Source organism: Lethenteron reissneri, unplaced genomic scaffold, assembly GCF_015708825.2.
Source record: "Lethenteron reissneri isolate LAM-NWPU_2019-01 unplaced genomic scaffold, ASM1570882v1 scaffold_1643, whole genome shotgun sequence".
NCBI lineage: Eukaryota > Metazoa > Chordata > Hyperoartia > Petromyzontiformes > Petromyzontidae > Lethenteron > Lethenteron reissneri.
Genome location: NW_026891381.1, coordinates 499,933 through 518,944, shown reverse-complemented (window position 1 = coordinate 518,944; position 19,012 = coordinate 499,933). Strand labels below are relative to the sequence as shown.

The window sequence follows — 19,012 nt, the reverse complement described above, 5'->3', positions numbered from 1 at the left end:
AAGCTACGCCCGGTGACTGGCGGCTCATTAACATAATTTATTTAAGTTGCAGAGCCGCTCGTTGTGGGAGGAGAGTGTCTTGTCCTGCAAGTGACGTCATGTCACCTCGTGACGTCACGAGGGACCAGGAAGTTGCCGCTCCGCGCTCGCACTGCAATCCGAGGTGAGAAATTCTCATCGCGGTTGTTGTGGTGGTTGTTGTTGTGGTGGTTGTTGTTGTTTACCGAGGTAGAGCCTTGCTCTCTCTCTCGTAGGGATGTCAATTGAGTAGCAGCGAGCATGGAAGCGATGTGCAGGGTGGAACTTTACAACGCGGGGCCTAGTGCCTCCTGCCCTCGCCTGATGGCGTTCGCTTCAATTCTCTCGCTTAAGTTTAATTTGTCTTGACCCGGATCGCCACTTTGTACCTTTGTTTAAATATTCTATACTAACACAGTTTCTTTTTTCATTTTTTACCAGGCCACGCCCGCTTGAGCTGCTGTACCGCTCTTGTTTTCAGAAGCGACCTGCCAACAACAACAACAAGGCAGAGGTGGGACAAAGTCATTGTTATGCAAGTCCAAGTCGAGTCTGAAGTCATCAAATTCATGACTCGAGTCTGACTCGAGTCCACACCTCTGCAACAAGGTGAGGCTCGTCAACAGCGTGGCGGTGTTCACTCTAGACGCGTGGCGGTGTTCACTTTAGACGCGTGGCGGTGTTCACTCTAGACGCGTGGCGGTGTTCACTCTAGACGCGTGGCGGTGTTCACTCTAGACACGTGGTGGTGTTCACTCTAGACACGTGGTGGTGTTCACTCTAGACGCGTGGCGGTGTTCACTCTAGACACGTGGCGGTGTTCACTCTGGACGTGTGGTGGTGTTCACTCTAGACGCGTGGTGGTGTTCACTCTAGACGCGTGGTGGTGTTCACTCTGGACGCGTGGTGGTGTTCACTCTAGACGCATGGTGGTGTTCACTCTAGACGCGTGGCGGTGTTCACGCTAGACGCGTGGCGGTGTTCACTCTGGAAGCATGGTGGTGTTCACTCTAGACACGTGGTGGTGTTCACTCTGGACGCGTGGCGGTGTTCACTCTAGACGCGTGGCAATGTTCACTCTGGACGCGTGGTGGTGTTCACTCTAGACGCGTGGCGGTGTTCACTCTAGACGCGTGGCGGTGTTCACTCTAGACGCGTGGCGGTGTTCACTCTAGACGCATGGCGGTGTTCACTCTAGACGCATGGCGGTGTTCACTCTAGACGCGTGGCGGTGTTCGCTCTGGACGCGTGGCGGTGTTCACTCTAGACACGTGGCGGTGTTCACTCTAGACGTGTGGCGGTGTTCACTCTAGACGCGTGGCGGTGTTCACTCTAGACACGTGGCAGTGGTCACTCTAGACACGTGGCGGTGTTCACTCTAGACACGTGGCGGTGTTCACTCTAGACGCGTGGCGGTGTTCGCTCTGGACGCGTGGCGGTGTTCACTCTAGACACGTGGTGGTGTTCACTCTAGACGTGTGGCGGTGTTCACTCTAGACGCGTGGCGGTGTTCACTCTAGACACGTGGCAGTGGTCACTCTAGACGCGTGGCGGTGTTCGCTCTGGACGCGTGGTGGTGTTCACTCTAGACGCGTGGCGGTGGTCACTCTAGATACGTGGCAGTGTTCGCTCTGGACGCATGGCGGTGTTCACTCTAGACGCGTGGCGGTGTTCGCTCTGGACGCGTGGCGGTGTTCACTCTAGACACGTGGCGGTGTTCACTCTAGACGTGTGGCGGTGTTCACTCTAGACGCGTGGCGGTGTTCACTCTAGACACGTGGCGGTGTTCACTCTAGACGCATGGCGGTGTTCACTCTAGACGCGTGGCGGTGTTCGCTCTGGACGCGTGGCGGTGTTCACTCTAGACACGTGGCGGTGTTCACTCTAGACGTGTGGCGGTGTTCACTCTAGACGCTTGGCGGTGTTCACTCTAGACACGTGGCGGTGTTCACTCTAGACACGTGGCAGTGGTCACTCTAGACACGTGGCGGTGTTCACTCTAGACACGTGGCGGTGTTCACTCTAGACACGTGGCGGTGTTCACTCTAGACGCATGGCGGTGTTCACTCTAGACGCGTGGCGGTGTTCGCTCTGGACGCGTGGCGGTGTTCACTCTAGACACGTGGCGGTGTTCACTCTAGACGTGTGGCGGTGTTCACTCTAGACGCTTGGCGGTGTTCACTCTAGACACGTGGTGGTGTTCACTCTAGACACGTGGCAGTGGTCACTCTAGACACGTGGCGGTGTTCACTCTAGACACGTGGCGGTGTTCACTCTAGACGCGTGGCGGTGTTCGCTCTGGACGCGTGGCGGTGTTCACTCTAGACACGTGGTGGTGTTCACTCTAGACGTGTGGCGGTGTTCACTCTAGACGCGTGGCGGTGTTCACTCTAGACACGTGGCAGTGGTCACTCTAGACGCGTGGCGGTGTTCGCTCTGGACGCGTGGTGGTGGTCACTCTAGACACGTGGTGGTGTTCACTCTCTACATGTGGAGGGGAAACCCGGGGATCGGCAGCTGTAGAAGTACGGCGCGCGAAGAGCCATGTGGTAGGGGGGTAAGCATTGCAGAGCGCTTAGCTCAGGTGTGATGCGGGTTGATGCCACATACGTCATGGTCATTTCCTCCCCCCCCCCCCCCCCCAAAATACAAAAGTCTATTTTTCTTTCCTGAAGGCATCAACACGTTCAGCGAGCGCGATGACGATCACACGCGTCGAATGAAAAGCAAGGGACAAGTCCTTTCTTACTAACAACTCCTTTCTCACTAACAACTCCTTACTTACTAACAACTCCTGTAATTTTTCATTGCTGGAGGGGTTTCCCCCCCCTACCTGAAAATCCTGGCTCCACCTCTGAGTGTGTGACAGTGTCAAGTTTGTATTTGCAGTAAAGTCTATTAACTCTATTGAGCACAGAGGTTATATCAAAACAGTAGTTTATTTTATTTTTCCTCTGGAACTATTCTTTGGTTCTTTCGGTTAAGTCACGTCTAAAGATAAAATAATAAATTAAAATGAAAGCAGTATGCTTTTATTTTCATTCATTATTTTATCTTTAGACGTGACTTAACCGAAAGAACCAAAGAATAATTCCTGCAGTCACGAAAGCTCCATAATTAAGATTCCTCTGGAACTCTTTGTAAGAATGGAGTCAGGAAGTGATCACAGCACACACGTGCAGCAGCTGAAGTCGGAACTGCTCATCCCAGCAATCAAGGACATCTGTGCCTGGCTTCACACCTTTAAGTTGCGATTGAACATTAATTTATGCATTTGTGCGTGACACAAATAGTATTATTTTCAACACCCTTTGCTATGTCAGCTGAATTTAGCTTTCATAAACATTTATTTAGAAGCCAGACAGCTGAAATTGTGTGCTGAGTTTTGGGTTAACGTTCATTTTGAAGATACGAGGGCTTCCAGGCATGTTTATGACCATTTGGCCTCTCTTTGTGTGCCATAACAGCCCGTGTGATGAATTTGGGACACTTTTTTTTTACTATATCATAAATATATGAATAATTATAGACGTGTAAGTCACGTGTGACTGTGTATATGCATTCCTCTGGGCCTCGATACTGACGTGTAGATGGTGTGGATATTCTTTGTTTCTGTCTGCAGCTGTCGCTGCCTCTGCAGAAGTGGTCTCATGGAGCAAAGGCACTCGGCGCAGCTCGGTGCAAAAAGGCATCAATGCGACCGGTGTGCATACAGCACGGATCGTCCTGCACATTTGACACTGCACCAGAGAACTCACACTGGGGAGAAACCCTTCAAGTGCAGTGTGTGTGGGAAGGCGTTTGCACGGTCATCTACTCTTGTAGAACACCAGAGAACACACACGGGAGAGAAACCCTTCAAGTGCAGTGTGTGTGGGAAGACGTTTGCACATTCATCTGCTCTTGTAGCACACCAGAGAACTCACACGGGAGATAAACCCTTCAAGTGCAGTGTGTGTGGGAAGGTGTTTGGACAGTCATCTGCTCTTGTAAAACACCAGAGAACACACACGGGAGAGAAACCCTTTAAGTGCACTTTGTGTGGGAAGGCGTTTTCATATTCATCTGCTCTTGTAAGACACCAGAGAACACACACGGGAGAGAAACCCTTTAAGTGCACTTTGTGTGGGAAGGCGTTTTCAGATTCATCTGCTCTTGTAAAACACCAGAGAACCCTCATGGGAGAGAAACCCTTCAAGTGCAGTGTGTGTGGGAAGGCGTTTTCACGTTCATCTGATCTTAAAATACACCAGAGAACACACACGGGAGAAAAACCCTTCAAGTGCGGTGTGTGTGAGAAGGCGTTTACACTTTCACCAAATCTTCAAAGACACGAGAGAACACACAAGCATCAGAAGATCCACCAGGAGTGGAGTCTGAAATCAGCTTGTGAAAGTCAAAGTTCTGCAATGAGCCCATCCCTCATGAAACAAGAACCGGAAGAACATCCCAGCCTGGACACTTTCAAAGAAATCGAGGTGAAATATGAAGAGGTGAAGGTGGAATGTGAAGACGTGATGGTAAAGAGCGAAGAAGTGAAGGTAAAATGTGAAGATGAAGATTCAACTCCAAAATCGGACTTTCACATCGATGGAGGCAACGTGAAGCAGGAGGAGAATTCTGACTGTGAGGCAGAGCGAGGCAACTCCCAGCAGTTTGTGGAAGTGGAGGTGTGGGTGGACTTCCTCCGAGACAGTACAAAGTCGAATGGAGACCCGGTAGATGTGTAAGCCTGAAACGATGTCGCTCCAATAGATGCACCTTTGTCACAGGCCTTTAATGACAATAATGTGAAGTTGAACACTCAGTTCCTAGGTGCAACCTGCAGGGTAAGAGCGGCCAGTCTTTGTGGACCTGTGTGTTGGGTAGATCTCTAACTAGGAGCGAGAGCCAATAAGCTCCCAAGCATTCACTATGTTATCATAATTGCATTTATATGGTGCTTGCTTAATTGCCTCGGCAATTCGGAGTTTTGTATCGTATCTCTTTTCAAACACTCTAAGAGCATCCCCAAGTAGCAGCTGCCCCTGTGTGGCACAAGGTGGTGGCCATGCACCGGCCTGCACGTGGACAAGAGCCTGTCAGTAGGGGGCGATGGTTGATGTGGCATCTCGGTTGTGGAGTTTGTAGGTAATGTTTAGAATTTTTTTGATCAATTTTGACCCAGACTCCAGCATGCAATGGCCTACTCGTTTTGAATGGTGCATTAGTATGTTGTACATACACTGTTAAGCAGACGGTGCGTATTTTTTTAATTAGCTTGTTAATGCGATGTAACCTAATGCAGTATATTTCAGTGCAGTCATTAAATTTTGTTAATATGCCTGTCACGAATTTAGAATGAATACTTGTCTGATGGTGTGCGTACATGTAACCTTTTGTCTACAAGGGTCAAACTTTGAATGAGTCATGTTAGGACACAGTGTGTGTTTTGCAAGTAACCTGTACAGATAACTCAGGTGAGACTCATTGTTCTTGTGATACAGGTCAAAGGGTATTTTTGTGTTTTCAGGAAGCATCTCCCTCTGGAGCAACTCATTGTCTTTAAAATAGCGAGCACACTCGTATCATTCATCAGTTACAAGGCAAACCACTTAAAAGTTACACGTAGAGGAGATACATTCTCAACAACACGAATTATAATTTTGCATTACGTGTTGACGTAGATTTTGTCTAACTAGGACGAGAAATACTCCTTACTGATTAATGTCTGGATGTCCCTAACTATCGGTTGAAACAAGCCCGGCTGCTGTTGAGACGCTGTGCACCAATAAGGGTCCACATGTGGCTTGCACTGAATCAATGACGCGCTCCCAGAAGTCTGTGCTAGTTATAGTTTGTGTAAAACATTCATTTGTTTCGTGGAGAGATCGATAAATGAAAGATGTCGTGTCTGCTGATCTGCTTCATAGCAAGGAGGTCATTTTAAGAGCACATTTGGAATGCATTTTTGGTACAGATTTGTATTCGGTTACAAGGCAAAGCACATCTAGTAGATACATTCTCCACAACAACACTCATTAGAATTTTGCATGACGTCTTATATATGTTGGCGAACTAGGACAAGAAATGGTCCTTGCCGATTAATGTCTGGATGTTGACAACCATGGGGTTGAAGCAAGCCGGACCGCCTGCGGTGCCCCTCAACCGTTTACGGCCTTGGGCCAGGAAAGTCACGAAGAAAATTGTCCACGAACGACGCATCCACGCAAACACCCGATGCTCCGTTTTGAAGTTTTAAAATGAAACAACTTTGAATTGTATTATGTTTTTGAATTAGATAATTGTACTTAATTAAAAGCTTATATTTTACATCTGGAAGACTTCATTGAAAACGACATTTCGTGTGAATTTTCTCTAGTCGTGAAGTAGATGGCCTTGCCGGGGATTCGGTTCGATGCGGACTTTCACCTGGTTGGGATCGCGAGGTGGAGATGAGGCGACACAGAGCTGGCCGTGCCAGAAGACCGCCGTCTGCAGATCGATTCCAACGTGATCGAACGTCTGTCACTGTGCCTCCGTCGTTCATGCAGGGGGCGCGTAGGGTTACAGCGCCCCCTGCATGAAAACGACGGAAAGTGCAGCATTCATCACAGATAGATAAAGTTGTGCGCTTATATATAAGAGCATCGCCAGTGGGTTTTCAAAGTACCTTCGTCTTACAGAAATCAATTTCGCGTGAGCCCACCGCATTACAACAATGCTCAGCTGTAGCTCACGTGACTTCTGCCGCGACAATGTCTGGATGTTGTCGCCTGAGGACGACCGCTCGTGTTGCGATTGAAACTTCGTGATTTATTTATTATTTTATTTGTTCTACATACGTGACTTTACTGAAAGAACCAAAGAGTATGAAAGACGTCTTGTCTGCTGATCTTGTTCATGTCCGTGTACATCGATATCCCACATTGCTTACACTACACACCACACACAATGAAATTAATAGAAACGAGAACGACTTCTGGGGATGGGCAAAGATCGAGGAATCTCTTTCAATGGAGCGAGTTCAGTGAGTTCGATTCAACATCTCGCTGTCCGTCTGTGTCTGTTCGCCTCTATGTGTCTCTCTCTCTGCCTGTCTCTGTCTATGTCGTCTCTGTGTCTCTCTGCTCCTCTTGGCTGTGTCTGTCCGCCTGTCTTGTCTGTCTGTGTCTGTCTATCAGCGTCTGTCCCACCGGAGTCAACGATTGTCAGTAGCAGCAGGCGCCCGTTCAGCTCCCACGACTACACGCCACTCAAACTTGCTCCCAATACACAAAGACAAAGATCCCCAATACAGCCTTAACAGACTGTCGGGTCAAGTGCTGTTAGCGAGCACCTATGGACTAACACACACACACACATCGATGTACATACACACATCAACTGACACAGATAGACGCACACACACAGTGACTCACATGAAGCCATGCACACACATGGACTAATATGCACACTTGGACTTACACACACATCGACGTACACACACAAACATCTGGCATTGCCTGGGCAAAAAAGACACAGATACTCCGACTTACACACACACATTTACCTAAACACACATATGGACTCAAATACACACACACATCGACTTACACAGCAATCCCCTGTGATGCCACAGCTAGAGCAATTTTCTCTCTCTGGCAAGCCTTTGCGAGGAGCAGTTTTAAAACAAAGGTCTTCCCAGTACTGGCAGGTGCATCAAGGATAAAAATGACTCGATTTGTAGTCTCAATGTCTTCCAAGATTTCCGTGTAGGCTTCTATTTGTGCATCCATCAGCTTTGGTTAATTTTCCTAAAGTTTTTAAGAATCTGTCAAGCATAATAGCATATTTCACGTAGTATCTCTTGAGCAAGAGCATGCAGGTTGTCCCTGTAGGGTATTGGTGGTCCCATAGACGTGAAGTATTTCCCAGCAATGGAGTGCAGTTTGTCGTGAAGGAGGATGAGGGCCTGTTTGAAGATAACATCAGAAAAGTTGACGTCCAGGTTAGTATTTTGTTATTGAGCTCCGTGGAGGATGTCCTCTCTCATGCCCTCTTTGTATTTTTGCCAGAGTCCCATGGGGTTAGATGGGCTGCAAACTTGAAGAGTCATGCAGAAGAGCAATGTCAGTTGGAAAGGGGACTGACCAACAGAAGCTTCTGTCAAAGCTTTATGAATAAGGTGATCATGCGCAAGAATTGCACGAAGATTGCAAGCTTTCCTGTATGTTTGACAGACAACTCGTTCCACTGTTTATAGGTCTTGAAAAGATTTGTGCCCTTTGGCAACATGGAGAAGCATTGGGAGAAAGCACTGCTGATTGTTGGGATGAACTGTGTAGACTCGTCCTAAGGCATCCGATTCACCGTCAGCAGCACTTCGCTTCCATGTTTTTAGCAGTCCGTGTATAGTAGGAGGGAACTTAATGGTAGAGCAGGTTGGCAGCAAATGTGTCACTTGGGCACAAAACCAAGAACGCCATCAGGTATCTTGTGGAGCCAGGGCCTGTTGTGGGGCATTTCCTTTGGTGACGTAGATGCGTTGACCATTTTGGAGGTGAAGTGCCAAATGGACGACTGTGGGGGGACGGTGATGGATGGGGAAGCCAAGAATTCAGCAAATGGCCTCATTGTTGCCGATGTATTTTGCTTGGAAAAAAAGTTTTGGGTCATGCACACTTTGCCCGTCTGTTTTGTAAGGCAAAGACATCCATGTCAGAGCCTTTTTACTTTTTTACGTAATATATAGGATACTAAGGCTAAGCACACCCGAGGATTGCACTTTTGTTGAAAAATGAAACTGTAAAAATTTGGCCATTATTGGCCAAAAACGGCACAGGTTAGTATGCCGATTTTCTGTTTGGGACGTGAACATTTCATCGTGAAATTTTTCACTTTTAATCTAATACATGGCATACTAAGGGTAAATACAATAGAGGAATTAACTTTCGTCCAAAAATAAAGCTGTGAAAGTTGAGCTTATTGAGCCTAAAATCGGCACAGTATGCCGATTAACTTTTTATATTCGAAAATTTCATGCATGAAATTCCCCACTTCTTAAAGTTATAGGCTACTCAGGCTAAACACAACCAAGGAATCCACTTTGTGTTTAAAAATAAAAAGAAAAAAATTGGGCCAATTTTGCCAAAAACGGCCTAGGTTAATTATGCTGATTGTTTATGGACGTGACAATTTCATCGTGAAATGTCGCCAGCGGTGTGCTGGAGAGCCAAGCCACGACATCTACAAAGTGCTGCTCATAGCGAGCAGCACCGATCGATGGAGGTCGTCACGGCACACACGAGGGGGTGGGTGGCCAGCACCACGCCCGGCCGCCTTTGTCTCCCTAGTGGCGATGTTGACACACCGCACCGGGTACTCGTTTGAGGCTGAGTCGACGTAGGGGAGGCTCAGCACCGGCTCAGAAAGTCGTCACTGGCGGTGTTGGCCACGAGCGGGAATGGAACTCGGCTGGTCGGTGCGGAGCGCAGCGCTCATCACGTCACTGCCGCTCCTCTGCTGTCAACAAACTTGAACTCTGACCCCGCCCTCTGACGTCACCGCTCAGCGTGACCTCATCGGCGTCAAACGCCAGGGAAGGTGTGCCCCGCAAGTGACGTCATGTCACCTGCTGCCGCGTGACGTCGCGAGGGACCAGGAAGTTGCCGCTCCGCCCGTGAACTGCAATCCGAGGTGAGAAATTATCATCGCGGTTGTGGTGGTTGTTGTGGTGGTGGTGGTTGTTGTTGTGATGGTGGTGGTTGTTGTGGTGGTGGTGGTGGTTGTGATGGTGGTTGTGATGGTGGTGGTGGTTGTGGTGGTGGTGGTGGTTGTGGTGGTGGTTGTGGTGGTGGTGGTTGTTGTTGTGATGGTGGTGGTTGTTGTGGTGGTGGTGGTGGTTGTGATGGTGGTTGTGATGGTGGTGGTGGTTGTGGTGGTGGTGGTGGTTGTGGTGGTGGTGGTGGTTGTTGTTGTGATGGTGGTGGTTGTTGTGGTGGTGGTGGTGGTTGTGATGGTGGTTGTGATGGTGGTGGTGGTTGTGATGGTGGTGGTTGTGGTGGTGGTGGTTGTGGTGGTGGTTGTCGTGGTGGTTGTGGTGGTGGTGGTTGTGGTGGTGGTGGTTGTGGTGGTGGCGGTGGTTGTGGTTGTTGTTGTGATGGTGGTTGTTGTGGTGGTGGTGGTTGTGATGGTGGTTGTGATGGTGGTGGTGGTTGTGGTGGTGGTTGTGGTGGTGGTTGTGGTGGTGGTTGTGGTGGTGGTTGTCGTGGTGGTTGTGGTGGTGGTGGTTGTGGTGGTGGTGGTTGTGGTGGTGGCGGTGGTTGTGGTGGTGGTGGTTGTTGTTGTGATGGTGGTTGTTGTGGTGGTGGTGGTGGTTGTGATGGTGGTTGTGATGGTGGTGGTGGTTGTGGTGGTGGTTGTGGTGGTGGTTGTGGTGGTGGTGGTTGTGGTGGTGGCGGTGGTTGTGGTGGTTGTGGTGGTGGTTGTAGTTGTGGTGGTTGTGGTGGTGGTGGTAGTTGTGGTGGTTGTGGTGGTAGTTGTGGTGGTGTGGTAGTGGTGGTAGTTGTGGTGGTGGTTGTTGTGGTGGTGGTGGTTGTGGTGGTGGTTGTGGTGGTGGCGGGGGTTGTTGTGGTGGTTGTGGTGGTAGTGGTTGTGGTGGTGGTGGTTGTTGTTGTGGTGGTTGTTGTGGTGGTGGTTGTGGTGGTGGTGGTAGTTGTGGTGGTGTGGTAGTGGTGGTAGTTGTGGTGGTGGTTGTGGTGGTGGTAGTTGTGGTGGTGGTGGTAGTTGTGGTAGTTGTGGTAGTTGTGGTGGTGGTAGTTGTGGTGGTGGTGGTGGTTGTGGTGGTTGGTGGTGGTGGTTGTGGTGGTGGTGGTGGTTGGTGGTGGTTGGTGGTGGTTGTGGTGGTGGTAGTAGTGGTGGTGGTGGTAGTTGTGGTGGTGGTGGTTGTGGTGGTTGTGGTGGTTGTGGTGGTGGTGGTTGTGGTGGTGGTTGTGGTGGTGGTGGTTGTGGTGGTGGTGGTTGTGGTGGTTGTGGTGGTGGTTGTGGCGGTGGTGGTTGTGGCTGTGGTGGTTGGTGGTGGTTGTGGCTGTGGTGGTTGGTGGTGGTTGTGGTGGTGGTTGGTGGTTGTGGTGGTGGTGGTGGTTGTGTTGGTTGTGGTGGTGGTTGTGGTGGTGGTGGTTGTGGTGGTGGTGGTGGTTGTGTTGGTTGTGGTGGTGGTTGTTGTGGTTGTTGTTGTTGTGGTGGTTGTTGTTGCTTACCGAGGTAGAGCCTCGCTCTCTCTCTCGTAGGGATGTCAATTGAGTAGCAGCGAGCATGGAAGCGATGTCCACGTTGGAACTTTACAACGCGGGGCCTTGCCTCCTGCCCTCGCCTGATGGCGTTCGCTTCAATTCTCTCGCTTAAATTTCGATTTAAAGCTTTCGTGACTGCAGGGATTCATCTTCTTGGTTTTTTCGGTAAAGTCACGTCTGAATGAAACACCCCAGGGTCTTCCCGACAGACCTGGTCTTCACCTGAGGACGGCTGCTTGCGTTGTGGTCGAAACGTCGTGAGAATTGTATTTTATTATGTTTTATTTTTATTATTTCCCTTCTACGTGACTTTACCGAAATAACCAAGAAGATTATCTCGCTTAGTTTTGCAATCTGTGGAAGAAGGTAATCAGCCAGACGATGCGTTAGTTGTGTGTTGACCGACTCTCTGTGTTGTATTGCATTTCAAATTTGATTAAGTTTGTTTGATTAAGTGTCTCTCTCTCTCTGTGCAGTCACCAAACCTCCAAATCTCTCATTGACACAAGGCCGTAATTATAATATGTTATAATAATGTCATAATAATTATATGTTATAATAATTATAATAATCAATTATGCCCCTCCAATATGTTGCTGTAAAAATATTTGTAAATAATAATTGCGATGCTCTGTTAATAAAAACAACAATTTGCTAAACCTTGGCCACGAAATCTGGACTTGTTTTCATATAACAATACATAGATTTCTGTTTACATGATTGCGTTGTACTTTGTTAATTCCTAATCTCTGCCATTACATACTATAAAACAAGAAAATGTAAAAAAGAAAAAACAGCAATGTAATACAATACACTATTAGACATTATTGTATCAAATAAAACAAAGTCCATCCCATGTGCTAGTGAACTTTTACAAATATTTTAGGGAGGAAATGGCAGGAAATTAGTTTTCAAATTTAGATATTTTTCTGGGGGGGGGGACCCCAGACCCCCTGGAAGAATTGGTCCCCCCCAATGTTGACTCCATGGCTACGGCCTTGCATTGACGTGCTAGTTTCTCTACCCCCCCCCTCTCTCTACCCCCCTCTCTCTCTAAGGCCTCGACACAGAGGCGTTGTTTCTCTGTGTGCCTATGTGTGTGTCTCTCTCTGTGTCATATCTCTTTGTGTGTCTATGTGTGTGTCTCTCTCTGTGTGTCTTTGTGTCATCTCTCTCTGCTTATGTGTCTGTCTATGTGTCTCTGTGTCTCTCTCTCAAATTGAGCAATCTTTGGAAGAACGTTTTTAACCAGGTGGGGTGTTGACTGTTATGTTAGCCGACTGTTGTATTTCATTACATTTCTAAGTTTACTAGGTTTTTTTTCTCTTTCATTTGTGCCTGATGATGATTGCTTGTGTTGCAATTGAAACGTCGTATGCTATTATTTAATTTCTTTATTTATTCTACGTGACTTTACCGAAAGAACCAAAGAGTATCTTGCTTAAGTTTTAATTTCTCTTCACCTGGCTCGCTACTTTGTAACTTTGTTTTATTTTAAATATTCACAGTTTTTTTTCATTTTTTACCAGGCCACGCCCACTTGAGCTGCAATACCGCTCTTGTTTTCGGAAGCGACCTGCCCACAACAACAATAACAACAAGGTGAGGCTTGTCAACAGCGTGGTGGTGTTCACTCTAGATGCGTGGCGGTGTTCGCTCTAGACACGTGGTGGTGTTCACTCTAGACGCGTGGCGGTGGTCACTCTGGACGTGTGGCTGTGTTCACTCTAGACACGTGGTGGTGTTCACTCTAGACGCGTGGCGGTGGTCACTCTAGACGCGTGGCGGTGTTCACTCTAGACACGTGGCGGTGTTCACTCTAGACGCGTGGTGGTGTTCACTCTAGACGCGTGGCGGTGTTCGCTCGAGACGCGTGGCGGTGTTCACTCTAGACACGTGGTGGTGTTCACTCTAGACACGTGGTGGTGTTCACTCTAGACGCGTGGCGGTGTTCACTCTAGACACGTGGCGGTGTTCACTCTGGACGCGTGGTGGTGTTCACTCTAGACACGTGGTGGTGTTCACTCTAGACACGTGGTGGTGTTCACTCTAGACACGTGGTGGTGTTCACTCTAGACACGTGGCGGTGTTCACTCTAGACGCGTGGCGGTGTTCACTCTAGACACGTGGCGGTGTTCACTATAGACACGTGGCGGTGTTCACTCTAGACGCGTGGCGGTGTTCACTCTAGACACGTGGCGGTGTTCACTTTAGACACGTGGTGGTGTTCACTCTAGACGCTTGGCGGTGTTCACTCTAGACGCGTGGCGGTGTTCACTCTAGACACGTGGCGGTGTTCACTCTAGACACGTGGTGGTGTTCACTCTGGACGTGTGGCGGTGTTCACTCTAGACGCGTGACGGTGTTCACTCTAGACGTGTGGCGGTGTTCACTTTAGACACGTGGTGGTGTTCACTCTAGACGCGTGACGGTGTTCACTCTAGACGCGTGGCGGTGTTCACTCTAGACATGTGGAGGGGAAACCCGGGGATCGGGAAGGAAATCAACGCGACCACGGGGAGAGAGAGAGAGAGAGACACGCAGCCTCGGCTGTGTTGGTTGATCCTCAATGAATTACTTGGTGGAGTGAGGAAGCATTAATACTGAGCAGGTAAAGGTGGCCAGGCGTGGGTCTGGACACACCACCACCTGTGAACCGTGCCAGTGTGTGACAGTGCTTCAGCCAGTGGGGGTGGGGTGGCATGTGCCCCCCCAACGATCATTGGGGTTTATTAGTAACTAGCTTCACTACCCGGGTCTTGGATTCTTGTCTTGGATTAAAACACGGCCTACGTGAAGTGTTTGGGGGGGGGGTGATGTCAGCAAGTATGGATTGTGTACAGTCTGGAAGCTATCCACATGCCATTTTTTAAGTTTGTTGCATGTCGGGAAGTATGCTAAACATTTATAACAGACACATTCACAAATTTCCATTTTTTTACGACCCCCACCGCCACCGTGTGGCATGTTATTACGTGCCAGGGACTCTAAGAGGACAACAGTCCATGTCCATAATTGGCAACAAGTAACGGCAAAGCAGTTACAAGCGACTAGCAAAATTGTGCGCAGTTGCGTATACAGTACACGACTTCCCTGAAGACACCTTCAGTGAGCGCGATGCCAATCACACGCGTCGAATAAAAAGCAAGGGACAAGTCCTTAGTTACTAACAACTCCTTACTAACAACTATCATTTTTCATTGCTGGAGGTGTTACCCCCCCCCCCCCACCTGAAAATCCTGACTCCGCCTCTGAATATGCGACAGTATGAAGTTTGTATTTGCAGTAAAGTCTATTAACTCTATTGAGCACGGACGTTATATCAAAACACTAGTTTATTTTTTTTTCCTCTGGAAGTCTTTGTAAGGTTAGAGTCTGGATTTTATCACAGCACACACGTGCAGCTAAAGTCGGAACTGCTCATCCCAGCAATCAAGGACATCTGTGCCTGGCTTCACACCTCTAAGTTGTGATTGAACATTAATTTATGCATTTGTGCATGACACAAATAGTATTATTTTAAACACCCATTGCTATGTCAGCTGAATTTAGCTTTCATAAACATTTATTTTGAAGCCAGACAGCTGAAATTGTGTGCTCTGAGTTTTGGGTTAATGTTCATTTTGAAGATACGAGGGCTTCCAGGCACGGTTATAACCATTTTCCCTCTCATTGTGTGCCATAACAGCCCGTGTGATGAATTTGGGACACTTTTTCACTATATCATGAATATATGAATAAGTATAGACGTGTAAGTCACGTGTGACTGTGTATATGCATTCCTCTGTGCATCGATACTGACGTGTAGATGGTGTGGATATTCTCTTTTTTCTGTCTGCAGCTGTCGCTGCCTCTGCAGAATTGGTCTGATGGAGCAAAGGCACTCTGCGCAGCTCGGTGCAATAAGGCATCAATGCGACCGGTGTGCATACAGCACGGATGGTCCTGCACATTTGACACGGCACCAGAGAACTCACACAAGAGAGAAACCCTTCAAGTGCAGTGTGTGTGGGAAGGCGTTTTCAGATTTATCTACTCTTGTAAAAACAAGAGAACACACACGGGAGAGAAACCCTTCAAGTGCAGTGTGTGTGGGAAGGCATTTTCACAGTCATCTACTCTTATAGCACACCAGAGAACACACACGGGAGAGAAACCCTTCAAGTGCAGTGTGTGTGGGAAGGCGTTTGCATGTTCATCTACTCTTGGAGCACACCAGAGAACACACACGGGAGAGAAACCCTTCAAGTGCAGTGTGTGTGGGAAGGCGTTTGCACGTTCAGCTCATCTTGTAAAACACCAGAGAACACACACGGGAGAAAAACCCTTCAAGTGCAGTTTGTGTGGGAAGGCGTTTGCACTTTCACCAAATCTTCAAAGACACCAGAGATCACGCAAGCATCAGAAGATCCACAAGGAGTGGAGTCTGAAATCAGCTTGTGAAAGTCAAAGTGCCTCAATGAGCCCATCCATCATCAAACAAGAACCGGAAGAAAATCTCAGCTTGGACACTTTCAAAGAAATCAAGGTGAAATATGAAGAGGTGAAGGTGAAATGTGAAGATGAAGATTCAATTCCAAAATGGGACCTTCACATCGATGGAGACAACGTGAAGCAGGAGGAGAATTCTGACTGAGGCAGAGCGAGGCAACTCCCAGCAGTTTGTGGAAGTGGAGGTGTGGGTGGACTTCCTCCGAGACAATACAAAGTCAAATGGAGACCCGGGAGATGCGTAAGCCTTAGACCAGTGGTTCTTAACCTGGGTTCGGTCGAACCCCAGGGGTTCGGTGAGTCAGTCTCAGGGGTTCAGCGGACGTTAAGACACACACCTGACTCATGATTGTGCACCAGTAAAACATGTACCTATGTTTTGAATTTGAAAAAATAATTTTCATTTTTCCAATTAAAAAGGGTTCTGTGAATGCGCATATGAAACTGGTGGGGTTCAGTACCTCCAACAAGGTTAAGAACCACTGCCTTAGACGATGCCACTCCAATAGATGCACCTTTGTCACAGGCCTTTAATGACAAGAATGTGAAGTTGAACACTCAGTTCCTAGGTTCAACCTGCAGGGTAAGAGCGGCCAGTCTTTGTGGACCTGTGTGTTGGGTAGATCTCTAACCAGGAGCGAGAGCCAATAAGCTCCCAAGCATTCACTATGTTATCATAATTGCATTTATATGGTGCTTGCTTAATCGCCTCGGCAATTCGTAGTTTTGTATCGTTTCTCGTCTCAAACACTCCAAGAGCATCCCCAGTAGCAGCTGCCCCTGTGTGGCACAAGGTGGTGGCCCTGCACCGGCCTGCATGTGGACAAGAGCCTGTCAGTAGGGGGCGATGGTTGATGTGGCACCTCAGTTGTGGAGTTTGTAGGTAATGTTTAGAATTTGCTCAATTTTGATCCAGATGCCAGCATGCAATGGCCTACTCGTTTTGAATGGTGCATTAGTATGTTGTACATACACTATTAAGCAGACGGTGCGTATTTTTTTAAAATTAGCTTCTTGTTAATGCAATGTAACCGAATGCAGTATATTTCAGTGCAGTCATTCAATTTTGTTAATATGCCTGTCACTAATTTAGAATGAATACTTGTCTGATGGTGTGCGTACATGTAACCTTCTGTCTATAAGGGTCAAATATTGAATAAGTCATGTTAGGACACAGTGTGTGTTTTGCAAGTAACCTGTACAGATAACTCAAGTGAGACTCCTTGTTCTTGTGATACAGGTCAAAGGGTATTTTTGTGTTTTCAGGAAGCATCTCCCTCTGGATCAACTTATTGTCTTTGAAATAGGGAGCACATTTGGATCGTTCATCTGTTACAAGGCATACCACTCAAAAGTTACACGTAGAGGAGATACATTCTCTACAACACGAATTATAATTTTGCATTACGTGTTGACGTAGATTTTGTCTAACTCGGACTAGAAATGCTCCTTGCTGATTAACGTCTGGATGTCAGTAACTATCGGTTGAAGCAACCCCGGCTGCTGTTGAGACGCTGTCCACCAATAAGGGTCCACAGGTGGCTTGCACTGAATCAATGACGCACTCCCAGAAGTCTGTGCTAGTTATAGTTTGTGTAAAACATTCCTTTGTTTCGTGGAGAGATCGATAAATGAAAGATGTCATGTCTGTTGATCTGCTTCATAGCAAGGAGGTAATTTTAAGAGCATATTTGAAATGCATTTTTGGTACAGATTTGTATTCGGTTACAAGGCAGAGCACATCTGGTAGATACATTCTCCACAACAACACTCATTAGAATTTTGCATGACGTCTTATATGTTGGCGAACTAGGACAAGAAATGGTCCTTGCCGATTAACGTCTGGATGTTGACAACCATGGGTTGAAGCAAGCCTGACCGTCTGCGATGCCCCTCACAACCATTTACGGCCTTGGGCCAGGAAAGTCACGAAACACATTGTGCACGAACGACGCATCCACGCAAGCACCCGATGCTCCGTTTTGAAGTTTGAAAATGAAACAACTTTGAATTGTATTATGTTTTGAATTAGATAATTGTATTTCTTCATTAAAAGCTTGTTATTTTACATCTGGAAGACTTAATTGAAAACATTTAGTGTGAATTATCTCATCTTGAAGTAGATTGCCTTGCCTGGGATTCTGTTCGATGCGGACTTTCACCTGGTTGGGAGAAGACCGCCGTCTGCAGATCGATTCCAACGCGATCGAACGTCTGTCCCTGCACCTCCGTCGTTCATGCAGGGGGCGCGTAGGTTTGCAGCGCCCCCTGCATGAAAGCGATGGAAAGTGCAGCGTTCGTCACAGATAAATGAAGTCGTGCGCTTATATATTTACATATAAATTGTACACCAAAATCGGTCCACAGTTGACTTGCACTGAATGCTGCAGTAATTATTATATTTTGTGTAAAATATTCCTTTGTTTCGCGGAGAGACTGATAAATGAAAGTCGTCTTGTCTGCTGATCTTGTTCATATCTGTGTACATCGATATCCCATATTGCTTACACTACACACCACACAGGGAAATAAATAGAAACTAGAACGACTTCCGGGGATGGGCAAAGATCGAGGAATCTCTTTCAATGGAGCGAGTTCAGTGTGTTCTATTCAACATCTGTCCGTCTGTCTCTCTGTTTGCCTCTGTGTGTCTCTCTGCCTGTGTCTCTCTGTCTATGTCGTCTCTGCGTATCTTTCTCTGTCTCTGTGTTCCTCTTGTCTGTGTCTGTCCGTCTGTCTTGTCTGTCTGTGTGTCTATCAGCGTCTGTCCCACCGGAGTCAACGACAGTCAGTAGCAGCAGGCGCCCGTTCAACTCCCACGACTACACGCGACTCAAACTTGCTCCCAACACAAAGATCCCCCGTATAGCCTTAACAGACTGTAGGGGCAAGTGCTGTTAGCGAGCACCTATTAAGGGTGGGACAGCACACGAGGGGGTGGGTGGCCAGCACCACGCCCGGCCGCCTTTGTCTCCCCAGTGCTAGCGATGTTGACACACCGCACCGGGGACTGGTTTGAGGCTGAGTCGACGTAGGGGAGGCTCAGGACCGGCTCAGAAAGTCGTCACTGGCGGTGTTGGCCACGAGCGGGAATGGAACTCGGCTGGTCGGTGCGGAGCGCAGCGCTCACCACGACACTGCCGCTCCCCTTCTGTCAACAAACTTGAACTCTGACCCCGCTCTCTGACGTCGCCGCTCAGCGTGACCTCATCAGCGTCAAACCCCACGGGGAGGTGTGCCTCGCTAGTGAC

At 48.0% G+C, this 19,012-nt stretch overlaps 1 protein-coding gene across 1 annotated transcript in view; it reads left to right on the top strand.

The window, feature by feature from the left end:
- The window catches only part of LOC133339193 (zinc finger protein 208-like), a 44,806-nt gene that overhangs the window by 10,405 nt on the left and 15,389 nt on the right, over window positions 1–19,012 (top strand). The window contains exons 2-5 of the mRNA XM_061547347.1: window positions 53–163; window positions 460–627; window positions 3,641–4,321; window positions 15,297–15,888. Coding sequence (XP_061403331.1) covers window positions 3,669–4,321; window positions 15,297–15,888 — 1,245 coding nt within the window. The 5' untranslated portion in view covers window positions 53–163; window positions 460–627; window positions 3,641–3,668. The remainder of the gene's footprint in view (window positions 1–52; window positions 164–459; window positions 628–3,640; window positions 4,322–15,296; window positions 15,889–19,012) is intronic.